Below are 27,073 nucleotides of genomic sequence, written 5' to 3'. Positions count from 1 at the left end.
TTTGGGATTTTGAGTGAGAAGTATTACAATTGTAGAGAGCCTTGTTGATATGACACATGAAGCATTGTCTGCAAATCGGCTCTCCTTATCAAAGAAATGCTACACTTGACTTTAAATCGTTGTTGCATTCCCTTTTATGAAATGATTGCTAGATTGAAGGGATTGTCATCCATCAAGAGACTGAGTAGATTCGGTCATTCAACCTCTTCAACCTTCCACCATTCAGTGAGATCATGCCTGTATCGATCCATCACTCTTAACTGTACATCTCTCCACCTGAGTTATGGACCCCAGTAAACCATCTGGTGAAAATGCAGCGTATTCCTTTCAAAGTCAGTATATCTTTTCCATGGCCAAATGTGCACCAGATATGGTCTATTGTGTAGATGCAGCAAAAATCCTCTTTTATGTTCTATCCCTCTAGTTATTCAAGGTTAATGTTCCATTTGACATTTTAATTGGTTCTTTTGCCTGATCATTGTATTTTAGTGATCTGTGGACGTGACCCTCTACATTATTGTTTGGGCCTTGTATAGACTGCCTCTGTGGTGAGCTGCATCTACCAGAATTTTTCTTCTCATTTAATCTACGTCTCTTTGTAATTTTATATTCCCTGTGTACTGTTCTTGAGGCATTTTATATTTGTGCCATCGGGTATACATGTGTATCTCTTAACCGATCGATGTCATTTATACGTTGAATAACTGGGCAACTACATGGATCCCAGAGGAACATCTTGTGCTCCTTAAAGTCATAGAGATGTGCGGCACAGAAATCAACCCTCTGTCCAACTTGTCCATGCTGATCAGATTCCTCAATGAATCTAGTCCCATTTGCACTTAGCACATATCCCTCTAAACCCTTCCTTTTGAACATTATAATTGTGTACCAGTCTCCTCCACTACTTCTGGCAGTTCATTCCATATATGCACCACCCTTTGCGTGAAAATGTAGCCCTTTAGATCCCTTTTAAATCTTTCCCTTCTCACCCTAAACTTATGCCTTCTAGCTGGAGACTCCCCCCAACCCAGAGAAAAGACACTGCCCATTTACCCTATCCATGCCTCTCATGATTTTACAAACCTCTATAACGTTACCCCTCAGCCTCCGATGCTCCAGGGAAAGCAGTCCCAGCCTATTCAGCCTCTCCTTATTGCTCATATTCCTCCAACCCTGCCAGCATCCTTGTAAATCTTTTCTGAGCCCTTTCAAGTTTCACAACATCATTCCGATAGGAGGGAAACTAAAATTGCACAAAATATTTCAAAAGGTGTACAGTTGCAGCATGATCTCCCAACTCCAATAGTCAATGCTCTGACCAATAATGGAAAGCATACTAAACTCCACTTCACTATCCTATCTACCTGAGACTCCCCTTTCAAGGAACAATGAACTTGCACTCCAATGTCTCTTTGTTCAGCAACATTCCCCAAGACCTTACCGTTATTTCCAATTTGAGTATGTATCCACTATCCTATCTTCTACCACCAATCTCCCATTGACTCAAACTATTTGACTTCAATTCTGTAAGCTTTAATTTTCAAACAAATAGATGCTAATGTGGAAATTTATCATATGAACTCGAAGTTTATATAAACTACGTCCATAGCACTTTTTGGTTTACTATATGTGTTATTTCTCAAAATTCAGTTGGGTGCTTCAAATATTATCTGTCCTGTATAAATACACTGGCTGTATTTCAGCTAAACTTGTTTTTAAGTTTTTAAGCCATTTGTTTTCCTTTACAGATTCCAGTAATTTCCTCAAATATTGGATAGAGGCCGATCCATAGTACACTGATTTTTTGTTTTTCTTATCTTGAATAACAGAAGTTACATTTGCACTTTTCTAATTAAAGGGCTGTTCCTGAATCAAAGATCTTTGAAATTTTGTAGATCCAGCATCTCTAATTTCCTCACCTAACGATGTAACCCACTAAAACATACGGATTTGTTAGTGTATAGTACCTTTTTTCCTAATATTGTTTAATCACATCTTTCATGAGTTCAAGTCTTAGATGCACTATTACTTGCTCAATGTATATTCTCTTTCTCTACTGAGAAAAATGACAAAATACTACTTCAACAAGTCCTACTATTTTCATATTTTTAGTTGCATTTCTATGTCATCTATTTAAAAGTTCATTATTTTGACTTCCGATTTCCTTTCTTAAAATTGTAAAATTACTTTATTTTTATCTTAAATCTCTGCAGCTTTGTTCACATATTACCTTATTTTCAGCGTGATTCCTTAGCTGTTTGTTAGAGCCCACCACCAGATTATATTGTTTCAAGGAGATGTCTAGAGTGATACCAAATCTGCTCCACAGACTAGATTGAACAGTTCCCAATACTGAATATCCGATCTTTTCATGCGTATTTCATTACATAGGATGTGAGTGTCACACATTAGTTCTATGTCTTGACCCTGTCTTTGTCATTTTGCTTTAATGAATGAAATAGATAATAACTTTCTCACTTGCATTTACCAATCAAAATGAAATCTTCTAATGCTCTCCTCCTAGTTTAAGATCATGTCCCTTATGGCTGTGTATGTTTATCTCATTTGTTTTTCACCTAGCTTAAAATAATGTTATGTAATGCTCATTCATCTTAATTCATGTACGCTATACTTGTCGATCCTTGTTTATTTTCAGTTCTGCTTTCTGTCCTTCATGCTAATTGATGTCATTGTGGCCAAAAGACTGGATTTGTCTTATACATGGTTTCAACCATAGGCTTTCTTTCTATAGCTAAGGAATGGCTTTTGCTGTACTTTTTTGCTAACAAGTATTTTCATGGGTAATCATTTGGTGTCTGTTTCAATACAGCACCCTGTCTAGTGGATCTGTGATGTCTGTGAACAGAAGGAGAAAAACAGCTCTTCAACCAATCAGATTGAAGAATCTTCAGTGCATAAACTAGGAAATACAAACAGGAAGTGCAAGTTACATCTAATTTGTGTACAAGGAAGCAAAGTAAGGATTAGGAAATGCAAATGGGATAAAGGGAGAACAGGAAGAGGCATGTTTTTTTAAAATCTCCATTAATTTTATTCGAAGGGAAATGGAACTTGTCACTTGTAAATGTAATTTTTCAGGAGGAGTGCTTGGTTCAGCTATAACTTAACATTTCTTGCTTTGCTTTAAAAACTCAGTTACTCCTAAAAATATTAGCCTGAAATTGTTCAGCTGTGTTTGCATGAAACTAATGAGTAAGTAACCTAATTTCAAATCCTAAGTGATTTTGATGCTAGTGAACAGTCCACGCTGTGGAGGAGTGGTTATCTCTGACAGGAACTTCTGGATTTCGCATTTACTTCTGCATGTGAAGATTTTAAGAAGTTACTGTCAAGATTCTGATCGACTCAGACTTAGTGATATTACATCCAAGTGTAAGTTATAAACACAAGTGTTCTAAGAAGTAACCCCAAGGAAAATAGTATGAACATTACGAAATGCTTTTCAGCAATTATGATAGGCGGCAATCAAAGTCATACAAATTAAACAACACCCAAATATTGCAGAAAACAGAACCCACAGCCTGTGATATTCACTCCTGAGGCTGGAAACTGCTTGCTCAGTGCAGTTCCCTGGGTCTCTGTGTCAGATGTTTTCTTAAATGTTAGGCCCTCCATGTTTTTCACCTTCCTTCACCACTGCACCACCCTACCCCCAACACTTCCATATGCAGCTATATGTTCATCACCCACGTTCATTCTCCCCTTACAGCCTCCATGCTAACATGGTACCAACTCATTCACCCCAATTACCTCCCTTTGCTGTTGCATATTCCAAGCCACACTTGCCCAGTATCCACCATTTGCAGCCTCTAGAATTGTGCTGTGAAGGAAGAAAAAGATATCTATCTCAGAATTCACTGTTATTACAAAAGCCAATTTCTAAAGTCCATTCAAAACATTTAAATCACCTAAAGCATGAACCAGAGGGATCAGTGTTTGGGCCTCAGTTATTGACCATATATATCCATGATTTGGATGAGCAAATCAAGTTGTTTTTTCTATTCATTCCTGGGATGAGGGCATTGCTGCCTATGCCAACATTTATTGCCTATCCCTAATTGCCCAGAGGATGGCAGTTTGCTTCCCTCGAGGACATTAGTGAACCAGAGGGGGTTTTCCAACAGTCAACCTTAGGAATTCCAGATTTTTATTGAACTCCAATTCCACCCTCTGCTGCAGCGAGATTCAAACTTGTATTCCCAGGATATCGCCTAGGTCTCTAGATGAACAATCCAGTGATGATATCACTTCGACCATCACCTATCCATTTGCTGACAACCCAAAACTAGGTGGGAATGGGAGTAGTGTGGAGTACATATAGAAGTTTGATGTTTTAAGTAAGTTGAGTGTATAAGCAAATGTGGCAGATGCAGTGAAACACAGCAAATGCCACACGAATGCCAGGCAATGGCCATCTCTTATGAGAGACAATCTAACAATCATGCCTTGAAATTGTGGTAGGACTATCACTGAATCCCCCACTACCAATATCTTAGGCTTTATAATTGACCATAAACTCAACTGGACTCACCACATAAACACAATGGCTACAGAAGCAGGTCAGAGGCTAGGAATACTGCAACGAGTAAATTACCTCCTGATTCCCAATACCTATCTACCATCTCCAAGGCACAAGCCAGGAGTGTGATGGAATACTCCCCAATTGGCTGTGTAAGTACAGCTCCAACAACATTCAAGAAACTTGTCACCAGCCAGAACAAGGCCTGGTTGATTGGCAGCATATCCATAAGCATTCACTTCCTCCACCACTAACAGTAGGTAGCAGCAGTGTGTACCGTCTACAAGATACACTGCAGAAAAGACAGCACCTTTCAAATTGCCGACCAGTTTCATTTAGAAGGCCAGGGCAGCAGATACATTGGAACATCACCTACAGATTCCTCTCCAAGCCACTCACCATCCTGACTTGGAAATATATCACTGTTCCTTCATAGTTGCTTGATTTTTTTTAAAAATGCTGGAATTTTGTCCTGAAGGGAACTGTGATTCATTGCACAGGACATGAGCTGCAGTGGTTCAAAAAGTCAGCTCACCACACCTTTCGAAGGGCAACACGATATTAAGTCCTGGCCAGCCTGCACGCCATCGTCCACCGACTGAATAAATCAAAACATTGTCCACTGAACTTGATACAAAAAACAGAATGATCAGAGTGTTATTTAAATGGTGATAATAAGAAATATTGAAATACAAAGGTACTTGGGTGTCTCCTGTACACTGGTCATTGAAAGCAAACATGCAGGTGCAGCAAGCATTTAGGTAAGCAAATTCTATGTTGACCTTCATGGCAAAAGAGTTTGAGCACAAGAGCGAGGATGTCATTTTGCAGTTGTACAGATCTTTGAAACCACACCTGGAGTATTACTTGTAGTTTTAGTCTCGTTTTTATAAGAAATTATATATGTGCCACGGAGAGAGTACAGCAAAGTTTCACCAGGCTGATTCCTTGGGTGGCAGGTTTTTTTACAATGAGAACTTGGGTCGACTGGGATTGGGAATAATTAAGAGGGATCCCATTAAAATGTGTGAAGTTCTGACTCGGCTGGATAGACTAGGTGCAGGGAATTATCCTTAAGGGTAGGTAGGAAAAGGACAGAGGAAGATATTTGATGGAGTGAAAAGCAGGAAAGATTGAATTACAAAGGAGTGAGTGTTGTAGTGTGACAGGAATGGTGAAAGGGCATAAACCGAAACTAAAACAAAAGATCTTTTGAGTGCAGGTGCACTGCTATTTGAAGTTAAACTGAAATATTCAAATATAACAAAACAAAATAGCAGATGGTGTGAGATTCTTGGATTTTGATAGTCCAGAACACTGCAAGATATCCATTTGGAAGATGAGGTCCTGCTTCTCAAGTTCACACTGTGCTTCACCGAAGCAGTGGGCTAAGGATGGAGGTGATATTGTGAGAACCAGGAACATAGGACAATATTCCTCCCAGCCCCCATCATGATTGACAGGACAGTGTATCCGCAGCAATTCCCACATACCTGAGCTCTTCCCTCCCAAAGCCTTGATACGGTTTCCTTGACTTCACGTTGCTTCTATCAACCTCCATATTCATGAATCATTTTCCATTATTTCTGCCGTCTGCAATGTTGTGCCATCACCAAATACGTATTTCTCTGAAAGAGTTCTAAAGTGACTGTGTTGTGTCTCTGTGATAACCAGGTCAGCCCTCAGTCAGCTGCAATTCCTCACCCTCTTCATGCAAGCCCAGAATATGTAATATATTCCCTTTTGCTTCCTCTACCCTTGTCCAAGGCCCTGAGTGTGCACTCCTTGTTGAGACAGTGTATTTACTATTTATTGTGGTATATTGGGGAGACCAAAAACATTAGACGACTGCTTTATAAAGCATCTCCATTCAATCTGCAAGCATGACCCCAAGCTTCAGGTGGCCTGTCATTTTAATTCTTCACCATTCCCTCATACTTGCGTCTCTGCCCTTCCCTGACAGCACTTTGCCAGTTCGCCTCTATACAAGTTTGAGAAACAACAACACATCTTTTAATTTATTTATTTAAAGACTACTGGACTTTAAAACATTGAGTTGAACAATTTCAGGCCTTTGTACATTTCAGTTTTACCTTTAGCTTTGCCTTCAGATAGCAGCATACCCGTCCTGGCAGATTTTTACTTCATTTGCCACAGCATTGGTTCTTTTGTCTAGCTCCTCTCCTGTCATCCACCCAATCACAATCCTTTCTAAGTGCAGGTCCCACCCAGAATTTGCTCAAACCCGATTTGACCTCGTAACTTATCCCAATTCTGTTTCAAGGTCATCAACCTGAAATGTTAAGATAGGGCCAGAGTTTCCAAGGAGAACTAGTCATAGATTATTCCTACTGTTAAGAAGAAGTTCTACATTTCTGAAAAGAGATTTCATTCACAGTTCTTACATTTAGCGTATGCTCTGTATTTTAGATTTCCAGCACCACCAACAACGTTTTAACAGCTTCAACTATAAGTAAGAGGTTTTACATGTTAATTGGATAGTTGCCATGGCACAGGGTGGAAAGGAGGTCAGGTAAGTGAGTGTTTAGGCTAGGTAGGATTGAGCAGGGATATTGGGTGCTGCAGACTTGAGAGGGAGTGTATGGTCCAATGATGGGAGGGATGAATGCCGGTTCACATGGCAGGTAGGAGCTAATTGGCTTCACCAGTGTGTTGATATCCGATACCAGATACTTGAGGGAGAGATGGCTGTTAGATCCTGGGACTGACAGCAGAGTTGTGTCCTGGGACAAGACGCAAGAGCAGGATTGATTGGTCCTGAAGTGAAAAATGAATGATGTCTGGGCCTGGCAAGAGAAGTTTGATGTTGGGTCTTGGGATAAAGATAACTGTCGGGTCATGTCAAGGAGGAGTTCCTGTAAGAGTCCGGAGCTCGTGTAGTTGGAGCAGGTGTGTGCAGAGTTTGGGAGTAATGTCAGTTAAATAGTTATTGAGAAGTAAGACTAGGTTTTTAGTTGTCCTACAATTCCTGTATAACTTTCAATTGCAATGGAACACTGAATTCTCTTGACTTCCAAGTGCAGGGAAATTGACTTTTGAAATCTTCAGTTTCTTGGTCAGGTCCTTCTGACTCTGCTCCATCACAAATACTATATTGTCCTAACAGACGGCTCCCACCTATGCAGCAGAAATGACTATCTAGCCATCGGAATGTCTGGGTCTCTTTTCTACTGTCTAAGGATACTGTCTTGACCTGCTGAGTATTTCCAATCAGATTAAAAATCATGTTCTCAAAGCATCTCCTTAAATTTTTATTCTTGAGGCCAGTTTGAAAACTAATACTTCATTTGCTGGGGAAAAGATATTTCAACCAAGTACTTTGCAAAATCTCAGGACTTCAAAAATGGATTATCTCCGCATTCTCATCCCAAATTTCAGCTCCCTTTCTTAGTTTTTCTTTCTACTTTTCCCATTGATCTGTACTAGATGAGATTAATATTTGATGATAGGTTCCCAGCGTGAGTCCATTACATTGTTTTCTGTCAGTATAGATATTGTTCATTCTTAGTACCTTTTCCTACCTGACTTACCACCAATTCTGATTACTGTCTTAGTAGCTGAGCGTTGATTTTTGAGAGATTAAACCAACTGAGGGAAATTCATTTTCCAATGTTTGGTTTATTTGTTTAATTTTTAGAGTTATATCCGAGCTATTTGTGGTTCTTTTTCGAAACTAAGAAATCCACCTGAAACTTCCAACTACCATTGTTAAGGCATCACATTGCAGAACTAATGAACAACGGAAATAGTTTCAATGTTGCCGGTTCATGACTGATCTTTTTTTCATTCAGAGAATTCAGATATTGGACTGCATTGTTTCACTTTTTTTTAAAGAATTGTTTCAGTATTTACTATCAAATAGTATTCACTATTTACTAAATTTATGAAGTTGGGTACATTTTGATGCAATCTACAATTAATGATCACAATTGATAGATTAAGAAATAGCTTTTAGAATATATTTCCACATTTTGCATGGTGTTTAAAATGAAATCATGTTTAATAAACTTCCAAGTATTTAATCTGAGAGTGATTTTTCAGCAAATGTCAAAACAGCAACTTGGTTTAAATTGGATGCAACACCCAAAAACATGTCAGGTTCCACATGTATACTGATGGCACCAGTTCCACCTCATTACACTCCCTTCATATATTTTGTCACTGTATATATTGTCACATGTCTGTCTGTCATGTGACTTAGATAAAAGCCAATTTCCTTCGAATTATGCATCAAGATGGCCAAAACTATTGTATTTAATCTGTGTTACAAGCTCCGATGAGTACTTCTATTTTGGATTTCTGTTTATTATGCCTTACATCTTTGGTGTCAAATCTGTCCAAATTTATAAGCTTTGATGTACTTGATGTAGTTATTGTCTCTGGTGTGTACTGATAAGAGGAAGGTCATCACAGAAAAGATTTAATTGCAAATTTCTCATTTTTATTTTGACCAAATATGCATTCATAACTTTTTCTTTCCTCCATAGCTGTTGTGTCACCACATGGCAGTGGAATGCTTATGATGCAGCTTAGCATACCCAACAATCCTCATCCTCGTGCTCATTCTCCACCCCAGTGGAAGCAAAATAAGTATTTCACCTTGGACCAGAGAGGGCACAAATCTGCAGAATTTAACAACCCAGATATTACCACGCAGGTATGCAACTTTGTTTCAGTTTATAAGGTATACACTGTTTACATACATTCTGTAATTTTAGTATATTTACTCATGTTATATATAACAAAATGGAGCCATGTTGTGGATATCTTCTTTGTTACAATCCCCGGAGAACATAAGAACGAGGAACGAGGCCCCTCCAACCTGCTCCGTCATTTAATAATCATGGCTGATCTTATCTCAACTTCAATTCTACTTTCCTGGCTACTCCCCATAACCCATAACTTAATAACTTAAGAATGTGTTGACTAAATAGTATTTTTGGAGGCAACTTATAACTTAAATTATAGAACAGAACTTTTAACAACTGCTATTTTGTTTCTATTATACATACATTACACTGTTTTATGAATGTGCATTTGATTCTTTCATGCTGCTATTGACATTCCTCTGAAATGAATCCCAACACCTTGCTGCCTATACCTGCTCCCCCACTCCCAGATCTGACCGACCAACCAATCTGTGATACTCAATGTTTTAGGAAAGCTTACCACTTGATGATATAGTGGTTTCCTTGATATCCATCCCACCTCAAAGCCCATTGTCCTAGTGTGAATCACTGCTTCGTAGACATACTGAATAGTTATTTTTTTAGACACCAACTCTCCCTTTTGGGGAAAAAAGGGATTGAATCAATTTTAAAACAAAACTGTTCACAATCTAACATCCAGGACTTTATTGGGACTTTGGAGCACATAGGCTGCTGCCATTTTCTCTAAGTGGAACACCTTGTTCCACTTTCTTGATAAAAGAATGTGAACTCCCTTTACTCTCTCTCAATCAAACAACCCATCTTAAACTGTGAATGTCACAGTCTTTTAAATCTTGATTGGAACACCTTCAACAACATTTGGATATCTTGACTATATGGTACTGAATAAACAGATGTAAGTTGAAGTTGAGAATGCAAATGAATTCTCTATTAAAAATGTTCTGTTTCCTGTCTAACCAATTCTTAATTTATACTCTTATATTACCTGGAGTTTTATCTGCTTTAATTTTCCAAACTAACTTTTCATATTAAAAGCTTTCTGAAAATTCTATTAACTAGTTGCCATAGTTCTAGGGTACCACAGGGCTGCTTTCTTATTAGAGAGATACAACTGGTTTAACCAGAATCTGTCAGCTCAGCTGAACAGCTGGTTGCAATGCAGTTTGATGCCAAATGCCAGCTGAGGTTAACATGAGGGTCCCTCCTTCTCAACCTTACCCTTGCCTGAGGCATAATGACCTCAAATTAAGCTCATGACCAGGTGTCTCTTGCATTTGAGCTGCCCTGTAGTCTATTGGGACGATGGTGAATTTACCTATTCTACCAGTTATATCTTCAAAATTTTCCAGTATGTTTGCCATACCTACAGATTTCCCTTTGATATATCCATGTTGCATTTGTCTAATCTAGTTGATTTTTTTCAGTACCCTGTTATCACGCCCTTTGTCATACTTCAGCATTTTCCCAACAGAGTGGAGATTCTGCAGCAGTGAGCGTGAATCTAGGATAGTAAGTTGCTTTCGTGTTTCCAGGATTAAGAACGTCTCAAAATGTTTGAAGCATATTGGCAAAGGGGAGAGTGAGTATCTGGAAGTTGTTGTATACATTGATAGGGATGACATAGTTAGGGAAAGGATGAAGGCTTTGCAGACTAAGAGTTTAGGTAGAAGGTTAAAAAACAGAATATCAAAAGTGGTAATTTCTGGTTTACTTCGAGTGCCAGCTTTCTAATGAGGAAAGGATTAAAACAATACGGGGAATAAATCAGTGGCTGAAGAGGTGCAAGGTTTCATATCTTGGATCACTGGGATCTCTTCTGGGACAGAAAAGACCTGCTCAAAAAGAATGAGTTTCACTTGAATTGGAAAGGGACCAATATCTATTTGAGAGCCTCTAAACTTTTGGGGGGGAGGTAGGGTGGCTTCCTGAGTAAAAGTGGAAACAGAAAGAAAGGGGAGGTTCTGAATCAAAAAAGAGCAAGTTAATTTGAAAATACAGATAAGAGAAAGTCTGAGAACGAACTAGCTATGAAGAATTAAATAGCTTTTATTTCAATGTGTGAGGTATTACAAGGCTAATGAACTCAGGGCAGGTATGGGAACGTGGGATTGCAGAATGGACTGGCGGCTCAATTTCCGTGTTTTACATGTTATAGGAAGGATAGTAAGAAAGGCGATGTGACATTTTTGATTAAGGAAAATATTACTACTGTAATTTGAAGATGTTTCTGAGGGATCATTTAGTGAAAATATATGGTTGAAATTAGAAATATGATTGTCTTGATGGGGATTTACTGTCTGCCTCCCAGTAGTCAGAGGGAAACAAAGAAGCAAATATATATAGAGAGATCTGAAATACATGCAAGAATAAGAAGGTTGTTGTAGTAGGGGATTTTAATTTTCCAAACATTGACTGCAGCTCCCATTTGTTAAAGGTTTGAATCGTGAAGAATTTGTGTTCAAGAAAATTTCCTTTATCAATAAGAAAATGTTCCTACTGGAGAAGGAGCAAAAGTTGACCTCTGAGGAAATGAGGCATGGGAAGTGACTGAAATGTTAGAAGGGGAACACTTTGGAACAAGTGATCATATTTTTATTAGTTTTAAAATAGTTATGGAATAGGAGAAGTCTTTCATAAAAGTTCAAGTTCTTAATTGGAGTAAGGCGCATGTTCTGAAGGTGTAGAAGTGTACTGTACCTTCAAGTAAGTTGAAAGCTATCTGAACTATCTGACAGCACAAAGAAAGTGTTCTGAACAAGAGACAATATAGCCTTTTGGTCCAGCTGCTAGTGTAGCTGGTTGCCTGAAGACAAAAATAAATTTGAATTAGGCCAATCAGTTACCCGCCCCCCCCCCCCCCCCCAAAAAAATCCAAACTCCAATCAAGTTTGAATTTAGTATATTGACAATTTAAAAAACCCATGACACATTCTGATGCTTTGCAGGTATAAGACCAGGGAAATTTAAAGCCACCAGTATGTATAGACTACCCACAAAATAGCTCTCTTTAAAGGGACCTTTCACGATTGGTGACCTGTGAAACAGAAATCCCTAAAAGGAAAATCTACACAGGAAGATACCAAGAGAATAGATTAGATTCCTTACAGTAGATTTGACACTGGCTGGTTTTGAAATTTGAATTTTGGTAAATCTTAATCAAGGGTTTTATCAGACTAGTATTATAGAAGGGAAAGTAAATGATAGGTGAGAGGAAGGAGTTGTAAATAGTTAGCTAAATATTCTCTGTTATACTTTAAGAAGTAAAATTGTTACTTTTTACTTTAACTAGTTCCTGCTTCTCGAATTTTCACAGATTATTACACGGGATAAATCTTTTCTGTATTGTGGGTTTAAATTAAGCAGACTATTTTACCCGTGTTGCAACACACATTTTAAGTATATGAAACAAGAACTTTCCAAAATTGATGAGAATAGACTGTTTGCAGGTCAAGGGACAACTGACACGTGGGAAGCCTTCAAAAGTATGATTACAAGAGTTCAGAAGACTGGCAAAATTAGGGAACAATGGATAAATAAAGGTATTGAAGTTTTGGTCAAGAAAAGAGAATCGTATATTAGATATAGACTATTGGGATCAAATGATTTTCATGAAAATGAGGCTAAGGATAATCCAAAGAGACTCTACAAGTACATTGAGAACAAAACTGCATATTTGTCAGGCGTGATGTCTCCTTCATGAAGCCATGCTGATTCTCATTGATCTTATTATATATTTCTAAATGCTCTTCTGTAACAACCTTTTAGAATGGATTCTAACTTCTTCCCAAGAACAGACGCTATGCTAACTGGCTTTTAGTTATGTTCTTTGACTCCTTCCCTTTACAAATAAAGGTGTTACATTGCAGTTTTCCTGTCCTCTGGGATTTTTCTCAAATTTTAAAGTTCCTGGAAGATTACTGCCAGAGCATCCAGTGTCTGTCTAGCTACTTCCTTTAATATCCTAGGATGGATCCCTTCAAATCCAGGGACTATCAGACTTTTGCCCCTCATTCACTTCCCAGTATTTTTTTCTCTAATGATAGTTATTGCAATTATTTTCTCTCCTCCTTTTTGTCCCTTGACTATTTAGCAATTTTGAAGTCTGTCCTTTTTCTTCTACTGTGAAGACTGATACAAAGTATTTATTTACCTCCTCCTCCATTTCCTGGTTCGCCATTATTATTTCCCCAGCCTCATTCTCTGAAATCTCTGAAATCATTTTGGCTTCTCTCTTTCTTTGTTGTATGTCTAAAGAGGTATTTGCTATGTCTTGATATTGCTTGCAAGTTTACCTACAAAGTTTATTTTCTTGGTTTTTAAAATTTGCGCGATATTCTGACTTAGCACTAATCTTTGCCACATTGTATGTTTGTTTTCAATCCCATGCTATCCTTAACTTCTCTGGTTAACCATTCTAGACTTCTCCCTGTCCGAGAGACCACCTTTTCCGCTGATAGATCTTTGTCTGAGTCATTGACTATTTTCTTAAATGTCTGCCATTATTCCTCAATCATCTTTGCTGCAAAACCCCTTCCCCAGTCCACTCCAGCCAGCTCTACCCTTATTCGTTTGTAATTACCTTATTTAAGCTTAGCACAGTTGTTTCAATCTACGTTCCTGCCTCTCAAAGCTAGGTTAAAATCCATATTCAGATCTACAGCTGGAGTTGCTGTGTAGCCTGCAAGTAGCTCTGACAGCCTGGCAGAGCTGAGCAGCACATAACTATCGTAGCTTGGAAACCTAGACGGCTTAATGTTAACATTGCCACCCTTAGTGAACACAATATGCAGGGGACGCCAACGTATGAAATAAGGCAATGATAGCTTTTCCTGGAAGGGTTCTCCAGAAGAGCAATGACACTTGTGTGAAACTTTTGATCAAAAATGAGCCTGTCTGATCACTTAGGACATCTTCCTGTGTGGTATGAAAATGCTTCATTGCTCTCCAGCATACTCTGACAAACTGGCATATTGCTGACATTAATGTGCATGCTTCTGCATGTGAGGCAATAGCTGACCTTGAGTAATCTGTTTTATGTCTCAGCAAGTGAAACTTGTAACATCAGGGTCAAGGAGGATTTGCATCTATAAAAATATGGTAGCCATAGAAGCTTCAGAGAAAGTGAATTTTAATAAAGTCATCCTCCTGATGAAATGTTTAGAATATGATCCTGTTGTTTAATATTATTAATTTTATGTTGTCATTAGAGGGTAATTGCTTGACCCAGTAATGAAGCATTTTGTTTTTTAATTGATGTCCGTGAATTTGGCCAAGATTTAACAGCCCATGGGACTTCAAACCACTTATTTTTAATTGAGATTCTGAGTTCATGAAATAAGAAAGCTAAAATAACTTGGAGTTTCTTTGAACTTGATATTGACTTTTTTTTTAAACAGAGCAGCCCACAGATAGGTAGTCCTGCCGTCTCTCCAGCCCAATCTCCGGCACCACAACCAATGACAACTATTAAAAATGTCCGCACTGGACTAGGACCGCTTCCATTAATGGCACAGTTTCCTCAACCTATAGTCCCTGGACAAGGTATTTGCTTCAGATACAGATCACTGTTTTTGGTTTTAATTAAGATGTATAATGTTCCATTGTTTTATAACAAAAATAGATGCTGTACCAACTGCACAAAATTTCAGAGTTTACATATGACTAAATTTGATGGTAGTTAAAGCTTGGCATGGAGTTATAAAGGGGCACAGGCTCACTGAGGATGGCAGATAGGCTAATGTGTTTTCATGAAAGGTCATCGATTTTGGATCCAATTTAATAATAAAAGTAAAAATACATCCTTAATGGCAAAAAACTCGGGTTCTAAGACTAAAAGTGATTTTGGTATCCAGGTGTACAAATTCCGATTAAAAGATAGCACACAGGTGAAAAAAGTAATCAAAAAGCCCTATGCAATGTTTGTTTTTGTTTACAAAGGGCTACAATACAAAAAGAGAAAATGATTCTTCAGTGTTCTAGAGCCTTGAATTGAACACTACATTCACCTTTGTATACCAAAACTTAGGAAGGATAAATCAAGATGGATGGGCTTAGTTTATCATGGCAGGTAGTGTAAAAAAAATTGTTTTGTTCTCTAACTTTCAAGTGTTGAGACACGAAATACGTTTTTGAAGATCGAAAGAGTTTCATTAGGTAAGGATCCAAAATTGATAAATAGAACTGAGGTTAAGCTCATTCGTAATCTAACAGAATGACCAAAGAAGCACAAGGGTCTGAATGGTCTATTCCTGTGACTACTTCTACATTGTGTCCTCAATTCTTTTGACTTCAATTAGAGTAAATGAGTTGAAAATTGATTTCAGTTACAACTTGAAAATTACAAAACATCTTCAATCTTTGTTCCCAATGGAGTTAACAGCCTTCTTAATCAATAATGCAGTTAATTCAGAAACTACTTGGGTCATGTTATACTTGATGGCTGACATTTTTCCAGTTGAAATGTTAATGCATACATTGTTGCAGATGGAAATCATCAATTTCATTATTTTTAAAGTCATACCCATTGGAGACACCTGGAATGGAAGGTTATTATTCCTGAGCCAAAAGTGTTTTATGTAAGGCGATTACTGTAGCCACTTTCCTTTAGCATTAGGAAGTTGCTGCACAAAAGAGCGCTCATAGTTCCAAGGCAAATTGCAAAACAATACAATATTCTTTAACTAATCAAACAGACAGGATAAAACTGTTGCACACAAAATTACTGCAGATGTTGGAATCCAAAGTAGACAAACAGGAGGCTGGAAGAGCACAGCAAGCCAGGCAGCCTCAGGAACAGATTGAATAGGGATAAAATTGTTGGTCTGAATAAGATAGCAAAAGCTCCAATACTTAAACAATTTATTAGAATAGTGTCAGAAGATTGATGCGCACCTAATGGTTATATCTACATTCTAAAAAGGGTGATAATAAGATTCATAAAGCTATGGATTAGTTACCTCAATATCAATGATAGAAAAGAGAATGGAATCTTAAATTGGATGTAATAAAACATTGAGAAACTGAAAATTTAAGAGATGGCAATCAGTACCAAATTTGTTGAATTCTCTAAAGTACAAGCAGAATAGACCAGGGTAATGCAATTGCTATAATTTAACTGGATTTTCCAGAGGCTTTGGAATATGTTACTGTTAGTGGACACCTATTTAAGGTTTGAATCTGTGCAGTTGGTCAGTAGTAGAATTGACACTTTACAATGCTGAGGTCAGTTTCAAGCCTTTACAAATCAAAATGGTAATGACTAACACTCAACAGTTTTATACATTGCTCTTCTGCCTCTAATATGACAATCCATTTTATACGAGTTAAAATAGAGTTCCGTATCAGATAAAACTAATAGACATGCCCTGTTATCTGTAATTTTATTTTTCCTCTGAGTTGTGGTTTTGTCGATTAGTGCCACTTCCATCATTTATCTTAGACTTTGTTTCATTCTTGTTACTCTTTTATTCATTCACTTGATGCTGCAAGATTCACATCTGTTGTCTATCTTTAGTTGCCCTTAAGGTTGGTGAGGTGCTGCCTGCTTGAACCCTGCAGTGTATATGGTATGGGTCTACCCACAGTGCTATTAGGAAAGAAGTTCCAGATTTTTTGACACAATGACAGTGAATGAACTACAGCACAGTTGCAAATCAGATAGCTATGTGGCTGGGAGTGGAGTTAGTTAATGGTGATGTGATGTTCTAATGACTGCAATCTTTGCCATTCTAGTTGTTAGCAGCACAGTTTTAAAATTTGCTGTAGTGGGGTTGCGGTTCCACCCAAGTGAAAATTTTAATCCAAAGTGATTTGATTTAATACCAGTCAATTTCCTCCCTCCACATATATTACAATTAAAAATGATGACCTATCAAATATTTGTATTACATTGCAGGAATGTTTTGATGATCAACTTGAAATTCTCTGAAACATCTTGTACTGATTTTAGTTAGGTTTACTGCAGTTTCTGAACTGACCAGCTTTTAAGAGCAGCAATAGTTCAGTAGCCCAGTTGTACTTCAAATTGGCATAAACTTAACTGCTTAATAAACATAAGTCTGAAATTTACTGTGACTGATACAAAGTATAACCTGACTTCAGGAATAGTCCGATGATAAATTCTTAAATTTCGAGTACAAACGCTCTTGCAATTGAATAACAAAGCATACGCTGAGGAAACATCACCCAAATCTCTGATTAGATTAGACTTACAGTGTGGAAACAGGCCCTTCGGCCCAACAAGTCCACACCGACCCGCCGAAGCGCAACCCACCCATACCCCTACATTTACACCTTACCTAACACTACGGGCAATTTAGCTTGGCCAATTCACCTGACCCGCACATCTTTGGACTGTGGGAGGAAACCGGAGCACCCGGAGGAAACCCACGCAGACACGGGGAGAATGTGCAAACTCCACACAGTCAGTCGCCTGAGTCGGGAATTGAACCCGGGTCTACAGGCGCTGTGAGGCAGCAGTGCTAACCACTGTGCCACCGTGCCGCCCACAAATCTCTCGAGTTCTTTTCAGCATTTTCATGGCTTCCCTGTTATAGCCCATTTCATGACCAAGAGGAAAAATCCCGATAAAATTGAGCACTGTCCCATCTTCTGTACCTTTTCCAGATGCTGCCCATCACCATTCTAGTTCAAGGACCTCAACCAGCATCATCCTAGATTCCTTTGAGCAGGGGAGTGGCCATGGATATGACTGGAGTGGCTTCACCACACCACCAAGAGGCAGGCTTTTTTTCTTTTGATCGTTTCTTAGAGACATCCTAATTACACGGCATCACTGCTTTGAGCAGCTATTCCACAAAAATCTCTACTTGCACACTCACCTAGATGAGCTTTTTTATGGTGTTCCCTTCAGTCCTCCCATATTAAATTTTTGAGACTCTGAGAACATCCTTAAATCACATGCCATCGGTCTGTAGAAAGACTTGGGTTATTTTGCGTTTTAACCATCTGTTTCAAGCAGCTATCTCTAAGATGTTTTGTCCATCTGATCAGATCCCATCTTCACTACTGCATTTACTACTAGACACCGATGTAAATCTTATAAGTGATTGCAAAGAAAAATGTGAGACTGATTCCTGCATGAGAATGTATGATCAACTGAATCACTGGGGAAAAATAAAATTCATCCGCATACACCTCGCCTCTCGCATGCTTTTTCTTCAGCTTGCCATCTTCTATCTCCCACATTTCCGACTTCCTTTGCAGTTTTTCTTCTTTTCTCTGTCTTACATATCAAAAATGTTCAGTGGCTGTAAATTACCATGAGGTCACATTTTTAATAGTGTATATTTATAAAATGTATATTTTTAACTGCATCATTGTCTATCACCATCCTTGTTAGTCAGTGTTTTTTTTTAAACCTTTTCTCCTTCTCATTTTTGTCTCTTGTCTTTCTCCCCTGGGCCACTGACTTTTCCCGCATCTGTTGTTTACGTCATCCTAATTTTTCATCATGTCTTTTTGATTTGCTTTCAGCAGCAAGCACAGCACTAGTACAGTACTCCAAGTTGTTCTGAAAATGTTAGGTACCCAAAAGCCATCAAAATTCATGCACTATTTGTATATGGAGCTAAGATATTGCAACATTTCTGGTGATTTGTATCTTTTTGAAAATGTTTTTCTGTACTTTCTGTTGGTGCTAGTGCATGTTACAATACCACTTGCTTTTTATTTGCAAACTTGATAAAATAGGTAACTAAAGAAACAAAAAGCAAATTGTAAAATATAAATTGTAAATATTAAATTTGGAAGTGCATCCCCCAAATTGACAACCATTGTTTGTGTGCTGGGTGGAAAAATGGACTTATCTTGAACTCTTGATTGTTGCAGAACCAGATCATATTGGTTTCCAAAACCTGTGTTGCTCTTTGCAATGCTTGACATCTTTAAATGTAAATGTGACCTGAACTACAGGATGTCAATGAAGTATGATGTAACAACCTCAAATTTGTCATAGGTTTAATTGATTCACAACTAGCTGTAAGTTTTCATATGAAGAAGTAGATTTGTTTTTGCTTTCTATTTGATCATGCAATGGAATTAAGGAAAATATTTAGAAGAAGAATCTCTCCTGTCACTTGACCTTTAGTCTGTCTTAACCAACTTGACTCTTATTGACATCAGTTATTTATTCATTGTTACACAGTACTTGAAAATGGGCTATTTGTTATTAGTGATCGATAGTCTAATTGTTTTATTTGATGTTATTAACATTTAGAAGGAACCATTAACAACTAACTAGAACTTCAGCCTAATTGATTTTAGTTGGCATTTTGTTACGGATGCTTTGAGTTTTCTTTAAGTATTCATGAGCATGATTGATGTAGGTTGTAAATTAAAACTTTATACGGGGTATGTATTTTAAAAACCACTTTGTTTTAAAGGAGATGGGCGCTACCCTTTGCTTGGCCAGCCTTTGCAGTACAACACTCCAATCCGTCCTCTTCTCCATGGGCCTCACATAGTCTCAACACAACAGGTTGGTTTTGAGAATTACCAAAGCAACCATGTCTTGACCTAGATGGCTTGTGAACAATTAATTGTTGGGATATCTGGCAACCTTTTTTAGGAAGATATAAAATCATGAGGGGCATGCATAACGTAAATAGACAAAGTCTCTTCCCTGGGGTGTGAGAATCCAGAACTCTGGGGCATAGGTTTTAGGATAAAAGGGAAAAGATTTAAAAGGGACCTAAGGGACGACATTTTAATGCAGAGGGTGGTGTGTATAGGGAATGAGCTACTAGAGGAAGTGGAGGAGGCTGGTACAATTACAGCATTTAAAAGGCAAGTGGATGGGTATATGAATTGGAAGGGTTTGGAGGGATATGGGCCAAGTGCTAGCAAATGAGACAATATCAATTTAGGGTATCTGCTTGGCATGGACGAGTTGAATTGAAGAGTCTATTTCCGTACTGTACATCTCTCTGATTCTCACTAATCGTATGCAAAATAATTTCAATGTGGAAGTTCCACTTCATTATGAACTGTAATCTCTACTCCATTTTGCTGTTTGGGTTGGGTGTTTTGCTCGAATTTCCGTTCAAATTCATGTGCATTTAAGTTGAAAGCCCTTATTAACCGATCCAGTTGAATAACATTTTAAATTTTTAAAATATGAAGACATTTATTAACATACAAATAGATTTGCACAATTTTGTTTCTGCTGACAAATGGATTTACCATAAAAATACACACATTTCATCAGTGTTTAGTACTCAAACTATAAGTAAAATCTGATTTTAAATAACTAACAATAGTTAAAAATGCATTTTTGAAAGGATACAAAACCTTATACTAGTTTATTTGCAGTAAAGTACTTTTTTTTCGGTATTTTAATTCCTCTCTTTGTGGTCTTTCCTTTTTAAAAATAAACTCAGTTTACAGAATCTTATAGAAAACCCACAAACAGGCATCAAGTGATTGCAATTTGCCCAGTGATTTATTTGGTTAAGAAATCAGACTACTTTTGTGGTGCAGCCAGTTTTCCTATGATATTTTTTAATTTTTAATTCAGCACAGAAGATTCCACAAACTCAGTTCATGCAGAACTGGGTGCTCTTGAAATCCTTCAGTCGTTTAAAGATCTTTTGGCTGATTTATTTTTGGGCACATCTAGCGAAACTCTGCCAAGTTTTTCCTTGAATAATTGTCCACATTGTCTTGTTAGCCAATTAGTTTCTGTTACATTTGGTACTTGCTTTGCTACGTGCATATTCATCATAATCTTTTTAATTTTGAGAGAATAATTAGATAATGTTGGTTTGTTGTTTGTATTGAAATTTTAGGGTCAGAATTTGAATAGGCATGGAGGAAGAGGAAAGAAACAAACAAGAAAAGCAGCATCAACAGACCTTGGTGCAGGAGAACCTGGTGCGTAAACAAATGCAATATCTCTATAAGGAGATTGATTATTCCTAAAAAAAGACATCTTATCACAGGTTTTTGCCTCGTATTCCTCAGGACATTCACAAGAATATTATTGTAAAGGGGAGCAACATAGTAACTTTTGGAGAATAGAGTTTAGATTTGTTTCCGGAGAGTTGTCTATTTTGTTAAGTTGAAACAGTCACAATGGTCATGCCTTGACCCAGTACAGTCAACTTGCCTAGTTTAAATTAAAACGAAGTTGGCAGTTAACCATCATTCACCATCTAAATGGTGCATTTTTCATGGCAACAGCTCTACCAGTGCTTTACATGAATTCTCTGCTTCACTCATTTATTCAGTCTATTTAGAAATGAAAGCTTTTGTTTTGCTTTACTTTTGGGCTTATTGACCTGTTATTCATTTCATGATTTACCTATCTCAGACCCCTGTTGTTCTACCATGTTTAAGTCATAAGATCATAGGAAACAGGAGCTGGAGTAATTGAGCCTGATCCACAATTGAGCAAAATTATAGTTGATCTGATTTAGCTATCACTCTATGATCTTGTTTGTTCCCAAAAACCCTTGTCAATCACAAGTCTATCTAATTCAGCTTTTAATATGTTCAGTGACTCAGCCTCCAGTGCTTGCAGTGGAAGAGAATTCCAAAGACTAATGACTGCTTGGGAGAAGGAATGCTTTCTCATTCCTGTCTTCAGTGAGAGATCCATTATCTTTAAGCTGTCCATTCTAGTTCTAGAATCTCCAATAGGAGCAAGTTAGCATCTAGTTTGCTCAGCCTCCTCAGAATCTAGTATATTTCATTAGTATCAGCCTTCGTTCTTCTTAATTCAAATGAGTATATGTTAAATATAGTCAAGAGTGTGGTGCTGGAAAATCACAACACGACAAGCAGCATCCGAGGAGCAGGAGAATTGACATTTCGGGCAAAAACTCTTCATCCTGATCAGAATGAAGGGCTTTTGCCCAAAACGTCAATTCTCCTGTTCCTCAGATGCTGCCTGACCTGTTGTGCTTTTCTAACACTAACTTACATCTCTAATTTCCAGCATCTACAGTTCTCACTTTCACCTACAAGTCAGATATAGTTGCTCTTACTTCGTAAGACAACTATTCGTCCCAGGAATCAACTCCAGGAACCTTATCTGAACCAATTTCAATGCAGATATATCCTAAAGTAAAATACATATTTTCTAAGGCGATTGAGTTTTCCTTATTTACCCAAAAAAATGCAACATCTCAAATTTATCCATTTTGAAATTTATTTGCCAGTTGAATATTCGTTCTGCATGTTTAGCAATATCGTCCCTTGGGTTGTCGCAATCCCATGTTAACTGTCTTCTGGAATTTGATCTAATCCATAAATTTTGAAATTGTACTTCCAATTCCTACATCTGAATTGTTTAAATCGGTAGTGAATTACAATGACCCTATTCCTGATGAAGGGCTTTTGCCCGAAATGTCGATTTTCCTCTTCCTCGGATGCTGCCTGAACTATGCTTTCTCAGCACCACTCTACTCCAGAATCTGGTTTCCAGCATTTGTAGTCATTGTTTTGACCCCAGCAACAGTCCTGTGGAACATCTCTTCCTATGTTTTTTTTTGTTGTCAGTTTGGTATTTATTCTGTCGTCTTGTCCAGATTCTGCATGTTCTAGCCTTAGTCTTGAGTCTATTATGTGGTACCTTATTTGCAGGCCTTTGGGAAATCCAAGTATCTTAGACCTCCGTCAGTAATTTTATTCACCCTTTCTGTTCTTCAGTGGATTCGATAAGATTGGTTAAGCATGACCTTCCCTTTCAGAGTCTATGCTGAATGTTCTTTACTATATTTTCAGTTTTGAGATATTTTTCTATTGCACTTTTGAGTAAAGATTCTATTATGTATCCTGGCATCAATAACAAGCTAACTTACCTATATTTTGCAAGGATTTGCTATAATGATGACATAAATAAAGTTGTACATCCCAAAATCCACTTGTTCACTGGTGGAATCCCTAACTCTGAAATCAAGCTAGTCTTGAAGTGAAAATTAACTAATGTCATACAAGACCCTTAAAATATCTTGATCTCAATTCTTAGATACTGGCAGCTTTTCAGTATCTTACACAAGTGATCATTCTTTCTGCAGCATCAGTTATGTGTGTCAGTAGACTATTCAATTCGAGAGAGTATCATAACCATCCAAGAATACTAAAGACAATGGCCAGAATTGCTACTGCGATTTGAGATGAAATCACTGCAGTAAGAGAATGCTATTTGCCTCCATTTACCTCGATCATCCTGGCATAGAAATGTTCAGTTCATTTTTCTCTCCCTTTTTCACCTAACAGTGTGTACAATATCACAGGCACAGAGGAATCACACATCAGCTAACTGAGCACAAATCAAGAATCAAGGCTGGCAATCTTTTTTGATTTGGGCTTTATATCAATATGCAATGTCTTTATACCAGCATACAACCCATTTATCCCCAAAATTGCCATGTAGCTAAATGTTGCTTTTAAAAAGGAAGCATAGCATAGCAATATTTCAAAAACTTTAGACCCAACTACTTATTTTTTTTCAAGTAAAAATCAAAGCAAACGGAGGTTAGAAAATAGCAGGTAGGTGGATGAATTATGAGGAGGTTGCAGAGATGCTTCAGTGTGATTTGAACAACTTGAGTAGGTGGGCAAATGTATGGTGGATAAAATGTAATAGGGAGAGAGAAACTATGGGGAATGGGGAGGTGCACTGAAACCTGGGTTTCCTTCTACACCTAGTAGCTGAAAGTAAACTTGCAGGTTCAACAGGCAGTGAGAAAGGTAAACGGTACATTGGTCTTCGTAGCAAGAACAGGGATGTCTTGCTGCAATTTTGCACCATTTTGGTGAGACTGCATCTGAAGTACTGAGTGCAGTTTTGGTCTCCTTTTGGAACCATGTTCTGGCTATGAAGGGAGTTCAGCAAAGATTTACCAGGCTGATTCCTGCTATAGCTGACCTGATGCATGAAAATTGTTTGGAACCACTAAGGCTGTATGGGAGATCTCATAAAAAACTTGTAAAATTCTAAAGGGACTGGATAGAATAAATACAGGAAGGATGTTCACAATGACTGGAGAGTCAGAGCCACAGGTCACACTCTTGGGTCACAAGGATTAGGAGGGTGCAGCCTGTTTGGGACAAAGATGGCGAGAAGTTTCTTCATCAGAGAGTTGTTATCCTGTGGAATTCTCTGCCACATAAAGTACTTGAAGCCAAAACATTCACTGTTTTTGAGAAACGTATAGTTCTTGGAGTTGAAGGGATTTACGGATATGGGGCATAAATGGGAAGAGGGTGCTGAATTGGGTGATCAGCCATGCTAATACTGAATGGCGGAGCAATCTCCAAGGAACGTTCAAAAGCTGATTGGGGACAGATGTTAAAAAAGTAAAGGGACGGCTAGAAAATGGGAAGCCTTCAGAAATGAGATAACGGGAGTACAGAGACAGTATATTCCTGTTGGGATGAAAGGACAGGCTGGTAGGTGTAGGGAATTCTGGATGACTAAAGAAATTGAAGGTTTCGTTAAGAAAAAGAAGGAAGCATATGTCAAATATAGAAAAGATAGATCAAATGAATCCTTAGACTAGAAGGGAAGTAGGACTATACTTAAGAGGGAAATCAGGAGGGAAAAAAGAGGAAATAAGATAGCTTTGGCAAATAGTTAAGGAGAATCCCAAGGGTTTTTACAAATACATTAAGGGCAAAAAGGTAACTAGGGAGAGAATAGGGCCCCTCAAAAGATCAGCAAGGCGACCTTTGTGTGGAGCCGCAGTAGATCGGGGAGATACTGAACAAGTATTTTGCATCAGTGTTTACTGTGGGGAAGGACATGGAAGATCTAGAATGTAGGGAAATAGATGGTGACATCTTGAAAAATGTCCATTTTAGAGAGGACGAAGTGCTGGATGTCTTAAAACGCATAAAAGTGAATAAATCCCCAGAACCCTTGAACTCTGTGGGAGGCGAGGGACGTGATTGCTGGGCCCCTTACTGAGGTACTTGAATCATTGATATTCATAGGTGAGGTACCGAAAGACTGGAGGTTGGCTATCATGGTGCCACTATTTAAGAAAGGTAGTAAGGACAAGCCAGGAAGCTATAGACCAGTGTCTGATGTCAGTGGTGGGCAGATTGTTGGAGTGAATCCTGAGGTACAGGATGTACATTATTTGGAAAGGCAAGGACTGATTAGGGATAGTCAACACGGCTTTATGCATGGAAAATCATGTCTCACAAACTTGATTTGAGTATTTTGAAGAAGTAACAAAGAATTGATGAGGGCAGAGTAGTAGACATGATCTATATAGACATCAGTAAGGCGTTTGACAAGGTTCCCCATGGGAGACTGGTTAGTAAGGTTAGATCTCATGGAAAACAGGGAGAACTAGCCGTTTGGATAAAGAATTGGCTTGAAGGTAGAAGACAGAGGATATTGGTGGAGGGTTGTTTCAGACTGGAGGCCTGTGACCAGTGGAGTGCCAAAAGGATTGGTGCTGGGTCCACTACTTTTTGTCATTTATATAAATGATTTGGATGTGAGTATAAATATATAGTTAATAAATTTGCCGATGACATCAAAATTGGAGGTGTAGTGGACAGCAAGGAATCTTAGCTCAGATTACAAAGGGATCTTGATCAGATGGGTCAGTGGGCTGAGAAATGGCAGATGGAGTTTAATTGAGATAAATGTGAGGTGCTGCATTTTGGGAAAGCAAATCTTAGCAGAACTTATACACTTAATGGTAAAGTCCGAGGAGTATTGCTGAACAAAGAGACCTTGGAGTGCAGGTTCATAGCTCCTTGAAAGTGGAGTCACAAATTGATAGGATAGTGAAGGAGGTCATTGATATACTTTCCTTTATTGGTCGGAGTATTGAGTACAGGAGTTGGGAGGTCATGTTGCGGCTGTACAGGACGTTGAATAAGCCACTTTTGGAATATTGTGTGCAATTCTGGCCTCCCTCCTAGTGGAAAGATGTTGTGAAACTTGAAAGGGTTCAGAAAAGATTTACAAGGATGTTGCCAGGGTTGGAGGATCTGAGCTACAGGGAGAGACTGAACAGGCTGGGGCTGTTTTCCCTGGAGTTTCAGAGGTTGAGGTGTGACCTTAGAGGTTTATAAAATCATGAGGGGCGTAGATAGGACAATAGACAAGATCTTTTTCTTGGGGTAGTGGAGTTCTGAACTCAAGGGCATAGGTTTAGGGTGAGAAGGGAAAGATGGAAAAGAAACCTAAGGGGCAACCTTTTCATGCAAGGGTGGTACGTATATGGAATGAGCTGCCAGAGGAAGTGGTGGAGGCTAGTACAATTGCAACATTTAAGAGGCATTTGGGTGGGTATATGAATAGGAAGGGCTTGGAGGGATATGGGCCGTATGCTGGCAAGTGGGAGTAGATGCGGTTGGCATATCTGATCAGCATGGACAGGTTGGACCGAAGGTTCTGTTTCCATGCTGTACATCTCTATGATTCTCTGACTGAATGGCCTACTCCTGCTGTTATCTGTTTTTGAAGTATTTATGCCTCTGCATCAGAGGTACATGCGTCAGACTTCTGGTTCATCTTTGTAAGAGGTCACAAATGACTAACATGGGTTTGCTGTTAAAAAGGGAGACCACAGATTTCTGACCTGTTTTCCCTTTCTTAAGGTAGAACAAAAGCTGCTCCTCAGGTCCAAAGTTACAGGTCGTCATCCTAATCATTGGCACTAATTCCAATTAACTTCCCCCTTTGGGAGATTTTGACATTCCACTGACCACAAATGCCCCCTTTATAAAATTGAATCTTATTCAGTGACATAGTTTATTCCTTTAAATTAAGTCTCACTGTCCATTCGTAACTTGTGAAATACCATAATATGGGGAAAATAACCATGTTTTTCAGTTGTCATGGGAACTAGTA

General features: G+C 38.3%; 1 protein-coding gene across 7 annotated transcripts in view; it reads left to right on the top strand.

Annotated features, from left to right (window-relative positions):
• LOC132817052 (R3H domain-containing protein 1-like) overlaps window positions 1–27,073 on the top strand; it is a 164,384-nt gene that overhangs the window by 131,185 nt on the left and 6,126 nt on the right. For all 7 annotated transcript variants that reach the window (XM_060827126.1, XM_060827127.1, XM_060827130.1 and 4 more), the window contains 4 exons: window positions 9,049–9,218; window positions 14,628–14,772; window positions 19,635–19,729; window positions 21,039–21,123. In XM_060827126.1, coding sequence (XP_060683109.1) covers window positions 9,049–9,218; window positions 14,628–14,772; window positions 19,635–19,729; window positions 21,039–21,123 — 495 coding nt within the window. The remainder of the gene's footprint in view (window positions 1–9,048; window positions 9,219–14,627; window positions 14,773–19,634; window positions 19,730–21,038; window positions 21,124–27,073) is intronic.

The sequence above is a fragment of the Hemiscyllium ocellatum genome, chromosome 7, assembly GCF_020745735.1.
Source record: "Hemiscyllium ocellatum isolate sHemOce1 chromosome 7, sHemOce1.pat.X.cur, whole genome shotgun sequence".
NCBI classification, from domain to species: Eukaryota; Metazoa; Chordata; class Chondrichthyes; order Orectolobiformes; family Hemiscylliidae; genus Hemiscyllium; species Hemiscyllium ocellatum.
The sequence above is the reverse complement of the archived record's forward strand: the minus strand, read 5'-3'. Positions and strand labels throughout refer to the sequence as shown.